The 8,698-nt window shown below is 32.3% G+C and overlaps 1 protein-coding gene across 3 annotated transcripts; it reads right to left on the bottom strand.

Moving 5' to 3' along the window:
- Positions 1 to 4,999: 4,999 nt before the first annotated feature.
- LOC103501240 (two-pore potassium channel 1) lies at positions 5,000 to 8,353 on the bottom strand. 3 transcript variants are annotated; one of them, XM_051086631.1, is made up of 4 exons: positions 7,934 to 8,338; positions 5,965 to 6,571; positions 5,626 to 5,839; positions 5,000 to 5,449 (listed from the first exon to the last, which is right to left on the bottom strand). In XM_051086631.1, the coding sequence occupies exons 2-4, from the start codon at positions 6,014 to 6,016 to the stop codon at positions 5,299 to 5,301; spliced, it is 417 nt and encodes a 138-aa protein (XP_050942588.1). In that variant the 5' UTR covers positions 6,017 to 6,571; positions 7,934 to 8,338; the 3' UTR covers positions 5,000 to 5,298. The 3 variants fall into 3 exon arrangements, with proteins under 3 accessions (XP_050942588.1, XP_008462994.1, XP_050942586.1); XM_008464772.3 differs by having other exon boundaries at positions 5,626 to 6,571; positions 7,934 to 8,353; XM_051086629.1 differs by lacking the exon at positions 7,934 to 8,338 and adding an exon at positions 7,610 to 7,933 and having other exon boundaries at positions 5,626 to 6,571.
- Positions 8,354 to 8,698: the final 345 nt, after the last annotated feature.

Genomic DNA, 8,698 nt, shown 5'->3' with positions numbered 1-8,698 from the left:
CATATCTAAATGATGACATATATATTGAACCATATCTAAACGATCGCGTGTATATTGAATCATATCTAAACGATTGCGTATAAATTGTAGCCATATCTAAATGATCGCAAATATATTACGTGCGCGTTATTGACGGCGTGGTTGACGGGGCATTTTCGAAATTTTACACGGTGGGCCTCTGGGCTTTTTCCGTTTTTAGAATTGTTTTATACAGTGTAAATATTTTGCCACTTTTTTATATTTTTGAAAAGACCTTATTATTTATGTCTATTTTTAATGAATAATTTGAAGAATAAAAAATGCTAAATAGTTAAATTTATCTTTGTGTGTTCATTGGAGGGTCCTCCTACTGATGGTGATTGGCGTCCATTGGAGAATCCTGGAGACGCACTTTGGGAAAGAAATAGCAAAATGGGTGGTTTGGGTGATCGTGGTCATCACTTGACATTTAGTAGTGTGTTGCAAGTTTGGATCAAAGTGGCGTTAAGAAATCTAAAAGTAAAGGATTCTCAATTATTTTTGGCATAATTTTAAGAATTCAAACTAATAATCATTAATGTGTATGATTTGGATTTTAAAATAGTGTTAAAATTTTGAATTAAAACTAACGGTTAAAATATGATGGAAAATAATGTTTAAAATAATGTTAGAATATCAATTATATATTATGTTTTATTTATCTTTAAAGTCATTCTAGGGAAACAAGGTAAATTTTGAATTCAAATTGACGATTTTAGGAGATGATGTAGATTGAAATTATTATAAAAAAATTTGTAATATTTAATATATTTTTTATAAATGATATGAAATTTCAAAATTCGTTAATTACTTGATTTTGTATCCTAATAATTAGGAGATCGTTAAAATTAAAGATATATAAGAGATGTTGGTTCAATCTTCTGCAACAATAGAATATTTTTTGATTTATTTAAGATTTACCAAAAGTGAAAGAGTTTAGAAATAGTATTCGTGCTATGTGATATTTTATTTGATTTTTTGATCTCAACAAATACATTGTATTTGTATTTGAGCAATTGTTATTCGCGGATGGGTAAACTCGGGCAAAAAAAAAAAAAATGGAAAAATTAATCTGGTAGGCAGTTTTGCCATAAATCAAAATAATTTTGGAATTTGCTATTTTTCTTTTTCCTATCCAGGACTTTGCTATTTCAACGGTTACCTTTTAAATAAAATAACCCAATGTGATAAATTATTAATTTACATACATAGCCCACACTTTAATTATACGTATTATTTAAATACGTCTAACAACGTAACCAATCCCCATTTACCATTAATCTTTATGTAATACTCATTCCACAATTTGTGTGAACCTTGCAAAACTTTTTAGATTTTGTCGTTCACACATCCATCCATTCCATTCAATAACTGTTCATATGATTTTTGTTGCGTTTAAATTATGTATTGGTATTCATATATAAATGGTCATATATCTATATCGATAAGATGAAATTACTTATGGAAACCGATGATACCAATTGATATGAAAACCCTAGGCTTTGAAAATTAGAAGCTCAATTGATGAACTCCTAATATCAAATTATAAAATTCTCAAATGAATTTGACAACCATCCAAAAGGAAGGACTAGATTTGGATTACCTTTTGATCGAAAACCACGAGATAAGATTAAAGCTTGAACATTTCACAAGCAAGATGATCACACTTAACTGAATGACCTTATATCTACTGACCTTATAAAGGGTAGGGATGAATTCCATCTTGCATCTCTAGCTATCCACCTGTTCTTACCCCTGATATAGAAGGCTTATTGGGTCAACTCTGATGAGTTACCATCACTTATGAAAAAGGATAATCCATAGGAGTTCCTAGTTAACTCAAGATTAAGATTAAGTTACCTAGGTCATCAATAGAAAAAAAAATGGTCAATTTTAAACCGTAAACGATTTTATAACGTAAGAGTGACTATTTCATGGTTCGGTCTCATGTAAATTGATCTTTACATAGGATGCTCCCACTTTAATGTCTCTACATGATGAATTCATAATCACATCGTTTGTATACTAACTACGAAGTGAGCCACATCTAAAGTGTTACCAGAATAAGGTGTTCAGTCTTATTCATATATTATAGACCATTTAGGCTCTATACTCGAACCTGACTCATGTTTATGTTTATACATAAAGTTCAAGTTTACATAAGATAGCCTCAAGCTCTTAGTTTATTGAATTCAAGAATATACAATTTTTACTTATAATTCTTCAATAACCACTTTATTAAGAAAACAGAACATAATTACAAAACTACAAGTTTTAGGACGTAAAATCCAACTGATGATACTCTAAGATTAAGTCCATGTAGGCAATAACAAGCTCTCTTCTGTAGGCTCAAGTTTGAGTGGCTTTGAGAAGATAATTTCATCTTTACTTACCCTAAAAAATTGGATTCACTCCCTCATTTCTCCTTCATTTTCATAACATTGTACGCCAATGTCAAATTCTTCTTTCACAATTCTCTTCAACTAGAGTTTCTAGCTTCCCATTTTCTTTCTCTAATTGATTGAAAATTTTTCTTCTCTTAACTGCCAATAGCTCTTCCTTCTTCATCTCCACAGATCTCTTTCTCCAATTCTTCTTCTTGTGCTCTTGGAAATTTGCATTTTCTTCTTTGAGTCATTGATCATGCTTTGATTTGCATCTTTGCTCAACTCGGCACATCCTACTATGTTCTTTGGATTGCTTCCATGACAAATTTTCTTATAGCAATCTATAGTTCTACTACGTCTTTCAGCATATATAGTCTTTCTAAGTTTTGCATATATACCTCGAATTTCGACACATTTTCTTCTTTGGTAAAACATGGCTTTGAGTTAACTATTATTTTCTTATGAAATTTCAGATGCTCACACAACCTATGAAAATTTAGTAGCTTAATTGACATGTACCCAATTTTTTTTCTTAAAAAAATTCTCACATTCACTTCACTGCCGACAACTATTTTATATATATATATATATATATATATATATATATATATATATATATATATATATATATATATATATATATATATATATATATATATATATATATATGTTTTTACGGGTGAAGTAGGGTGTAAATGGGTTGGTTGGGTTGGGTTGAAGAACATTTCCAACCCAACCCATATTTTTGGATTGGTTAGGTTGGCAACCATAATAACCAGAATAGTATTCCCAACCTAACCTTTAAAATTATGACCCGTTGGGTTAGGTTGTTGGGCTGTCATCCTTAAGTATCAACTATCCTTTTCTTTTACCTCATTTTCTTTGATTGATAATATATATATATATATATATATATATATATATACATACACATATATATTCGTTAATTTGAGCTGGGTTGGGTTTTCAACCCTAACCCTAAACCGAAAAAATAAAACCAAAATTTTTAATCCAATCCACATTTAGACTAATCCAATCTAACCTTATAATATGGGTTGGGTAGTCAGAGGTGTCGGGTTATTTGGGTTATTTTTACACCTAGAAGCAAGTTTTCAAATTTTTATTCTTCTTTTTCTTTTCCAGACTCAATTCCCGTGATTTTCTCTCCTTTTTTTTCAATTAAAATCTTTTTTTTTCCTTAATGCAATTTCAAAGCTTCTTCACAACAATTTTTTTTATTCCAATTGAATCTAGGATTTCAATTCAACCTCCAAACAATTCTTTTCTTTTTCAAACAAGAACAAGGACCCTAATTAAAATCGAGACTCAACCAACAAAGCAATTAACATATATTTAATCTAGAGCCTACGTAAACCAAATAATATGAAAACATGAGGTTTGAAAATTAGGCACTCAATTTGGTGAACACCTAATATCAAATTCTAAAACTCCTAATCAATTTGACAATAATCCAAAGTAAATGACTAGAATTGTATTACCTTTTGACCCAAGACCAAGAGATAAGACTCAAGGTCTAAACACTTCACAATGATCAAACTCACTTGAATTATCAAGATGCAATCTTCGTCATCAACACAAAGAAAAATCTCATTCCAAATTTAATATGCCAAAAACTTCCATAAACAACAAAAGCTTAAATAGTCTCCCAATAAAACCCTAGTGCATTGTGAAAAGACTAAATTAACCCTACTTCAATGTTTTGAAAAAGATAAAATTGAAAAAATACTAAAATTACATCAAATTTATTAAATACAATTCAATTAATAATTTAATGCTTGGTCAGTTCATATCACTAATATTGATTTAAATATGAACAATACTTTTATACACTTTTTTGCTGTTACGAATCATGTAGTCTAGTTTTTTATTCTTGGTCAACATGCGGTTGTATTAGGAATACCTATGATATCCATATCGAACATACAACGAATGAACAAAGTTTGAGAATAGAATAACAAGAGGAAGACGATTGAATGTGCAGAAGAAAACAGTTGATTGCTCCAAACACTGAATCTATGATAGTTGGAAAGTTTGACAATTTTTTTTCATTTCCAAAGTTTGACAATTATAGTAATCATCGTAACACATGTTTCATTATAGTGATAGTGTTTAGTGTAAACAATGAAAATCAAATTACAATTGCAAGCCACATGTAAACAAACTAAAAAACAAAAATTAAATCCCTTTCCATTGACAAGTGAATCGAATCCATTATGATTGGACTGATTTCAATATCACATGCGTAAATGTGGCCAAACTTTCTTGTATTTCATGAATTTTAGATGACAGAAAAATAAATATTATTCTAAATTTAAACACATCAATACTATTATATATTCAAACGTTATCATAAATCAAATAAATGGTCAATCTGTGCATAACTTAATTGATAAGAAGCCAATTACTATTTCAAATTCAATTGATAAGACGTCAATCACCATTTCGACAATCGATGCTTAAATTTCCATCTGACCCGAAATAAGTACAATGCTCTGAAATGATAAAAGAAAATAAAGGGGAGAAACCTTAACATGGAATATATCCAATGTTCCCTAATTTTGGATACAAATATATTTTGGTCCGTAATATTCAAGCTCATATTCCCTTAATTAAGTCTCTAACCATACATTCATGTCCACAATCGAAAAGTCATAAAATACATAAACAACTTTATGTCATCCAAATTTGATAACATTTCACTTACAGGAGAGATATATTTACCACAACATTTGGACAGTAACCATTATCCAAAAGAATATTGAACGATTCAAATTCCTCAAGATAAGAAGCAGAAAGTCAAAGCAATATAAAAAACATTGCAAAAACAACTTAACTGATGTCATAGAAGAAAGGCCACCATTATCATCTCCGCTTAAGATAATTGAGCAAGTGTTATGTCAGATATGGACAGTGTTCCTGATTGATCAACATCAAGATTCTCAAATTCATCCAACACAGGTGAAATGTCATCTTCAGTAATCTTCCCCATCTCCTTCAGCTTGTATATCACAAATTCCGCAGCCCTGTGGATGATTAAGAAGGAACGGTAAGCGAATAGCTATAGAAATTCAATAAAGTTCAACTCGAAAATGACAAACATGCTAGAGGTCTGATCAGAAAGGAATGGATGTGCTCCGATCAAGTGAGTTTGAGATTACATGATAGAGGAGTATAATGAAAAGAATAGGCTATGACTTACCCAACAACACCGTCATCATCGATATCTGCAACCTCGAGGTCTATGTCTGTCACCTTTTCACTTAGAACCCACTTCACAAGAGACTTTTGCCTTCTTTCAGTGTTTAGCTCAGCAATGTAAAGGAAAAACTGAGCTAGAGTGATGGTACTTATCAAGATCCAGAAAATGGCAAAAATGCGTCCCCACTTGGTCGAGAAGCTTTGATCTCCATAGCCTAGCGTCGTGATGGTAGAACATACACAATAAAAGGCATCAATAAAATCTAACTTCTCAATGATAACTAGAAAGGCAGTCCCAGAAATGATGAACAAAAGAAGAAGGAGAAACACCACTACACACTTGTTTCTAGCTTTATTAGTATCGATTTCTTTTGAAATGTCACAATGGCCATTTTGGTGAATGTGGAAGGCTTTAAATAGCAAGATTTCCTGCTTCTCTACCAAATAATCAGCTGCATTGCTCAGTATTAGGCCGACTAGGGCCATTCCTGAGAAAACGAAAGCACAAGCTAGCAGTTTTGTGGAAGGACTGTTTGGGACAAGATCTCCATACCCAACAGTTGTCATTGTCACAATAGTGAAATAGATGGCATCAACTATTCCGTTTGATTTTTCCCCCTTGATTTGGTACCTGACAAGGTAAAAACATAAAGTTCCTATACCCAGGTATATTATTAAAACTAAGGCTACTCTTCTGAAACTCGGGTGTAGATTTCCAAATATTAATCCTGAACGTGGAACTGGACCTGTGGCCGGCACGTTGCTGGTGCGGGTGATCTCTGTAGGAGAATTTGCATGAGGAGCACTCTTGGTGCGCCTCAATCGTCTTTTGCTTCTAGGAATATCTATTACCCTTGTTTCTAGAGTATTAGATGATGTTGGTAACAGCGGTTGTCTAGCGTCTTTGCTACCCATTAAGATTAATTCAACAAACTACCAATGGCTACCTGCATCCCCACAATAATATTCAAATTGAAGTTACTCAGTTTAGAGATGTGTAGATTCAGTCATATTCCTCAGCATTAAAATTCTGCCTCAATAAAAACTAGAAACATCATCATTGAGTGAAAGACATGGACGAAAACAGAGCAGTTTGGAGCTTCTACATTAAGGAAGTCAAAAGACCAACATAACAAATGATCTTCATTTCCAGTTATTTTCCATTTTCATTTTGTAAAAACTTTCATAACAGCATTCAGCCTAAAATGCCAGCTCATTCTGCAAAACCTACAAGACTTGAACCTTTGTTGTGATTATCTGCCTCAAATTCAAGCATAAAACCTCTTCAAAATTGCAAAATGAAATCCAATTTCAGGTTCATCCTAAATACTGTCAAAGAAGATTTGACTACAAAATGTATCAACGTTCAGAATGGAAAAGCTCTCTCTCTCAGGCTTTTCAACCTTGTGAACTCTCCAATCTTAAATCTCTTTGATTAGTCCTCTTGACCATAGTAATGAGAACCATCATTCTTTATGAATTCTTATTTTCTTTCTAAAGAAAACAAATTGAGAGAAAAACAGTAAGATATCAAATTAGAGACACATAATTTTTCAATCAAGGAGAGCAACATTATACACCATATATGTGTCCCTCCCTCAGAATTATGTATATCTATTGTTCCTTCCAAAGACTTTTTGTCCTAGTATCCAATTTCATTTTGTTCACGTATGACGTATGTATACTGAAACTTTTGAATCAATTTTCTCAATAAAGAATAAAATCCACTGTATTGGACATAGTATCTAAATAAACACGACTATTGCAATCATAACATTCATACCTGTCAACATCTAAACTTAGAATATAATCAAACAAAATTCTTTTGGGAGGTAGTCGGTGAATTCCATTTCAAAGCTAATTCCAGTGCTCAGTTCAGTTGAAATTTCGAGTACAGTACGCCTTTTCTTAACCTTATTGATATTATGCATCAAATTCACAAGCATAACAACTTCCAAAAAAGAAAAAGAAAGCACTACGTATACCATCTGAGTCAAATACATGCGAGATATTGATCCTCCCATCTACAGGTTTGACAACAATTCAACAAAAATTCAAGCACTAATTTCGACCATCATCCACTATTTCCATGATCCATAAAGAAACCAACTCCCAATGAACACAAATAATTAACAGAAAAAAACTCCACAAAAGAAGCCATAAATCCGATAATTACGCCCGAGTAAAATTATGAACACAAAATGAAGCTTCAGTCGAGTTTGTAAAAACTGAAAACGGAGATCTCAGAAAAGATTTGGGTAAGCTAATAAGCAGAATTAAGTCAAGATCTGAAAAGAACTGAAGCTTACAGTGAATGGGGTTGAGCTAGAATCGGATTAGCAGTCGATTTGGAGAGAGTTTGAGGTCTAGATGCTTGTAAATACTTCGCTTTCGATTTCGCTATCCTTGTTTGAAAATTGTGTTGCTGTAAGTTTGTTTTCCGGTTGAATTGGATTGAAGAAATTAGCAAATGATGGTTAGTGGCGAATGAATTCATCCTCAATTTCATTGTCACCGCTTGATGAATTGAATAATACAAAATTGGCTGATTCAACGAAAAAATTTAAAACGACCATGTGGGTATGGATGGAAATGTGGAGACGATTTTGCGAATGTTATGAAACAAAAGTATAATTTAATTAGTCGGAAATTACCAAAAAATAAAAAATAAAAAAATTATTTTATGGGTATAAAGAGTTAGGAATGGGTTTTCATTTTCAAGAAGATGATTTTCAATACAAACAAGCATTTTAAAAGTCTATAATACCCTTAAGTTGAAAAATGAAAAAACCCTGCAATTCAACTTTATACAATCATTCTCCTTCTCCTTCTCCTTCTCCTTCTCCTTCTCCTTCTCCTTCTCCTTCTCCTTCTCCTTCTCCCTCACTTTCTCTTCTTGCACACAGTTGCTTGATCAACTAGGAAATTTGAACGGTAACTAGTGACCACACACTTCCTATGGCGGAGCGGCACACAAAACTATTGGACGAAGTTGGTAACTTAGACTTCGGCGACTATAGTTTCGACCATTTGGATGCAACTACTTGATCCTCAAACTTCAACAAAAACTTAAA

The sequence above is a fragment of the Cucumis melo genome, chromosome 1, assembly GCF_025177605.1.
Source record: "Cucumis melo cultivar AY chromosome 1, USDA_Cmelo_AY_1.0, whole genome shotgun sequence".
NCBI lineage: Eukaryota > Viridiplantae > Streptophyta > Magnoliopsida > Cucurbitales > Cucurbitaceae > Cucumis > Cucumis melo.
The sequence above is the reverse complement of the archived record's forward strand: the minus strand, read 5'-3'. Positions and strand labels throughout refer to the sequence as shown.

Bases quoted from the DNA above. Each gene is read 5' to 3' on its own strand.
- LOC103501240 (XM_008464772.3), bottom strand. From the start codon at position 6,539: ATGGGTAGCAAAGACGCTAGACAACCGCTGTTACCAACATCATCTAAT. The intron at 5,450-5,625 runs GTAAGTCATAGC...AATCATCCACAG, and splicing joins GATGATGACGGTGTTGTTGG to GGCTGCGGAATTTGTGATAT.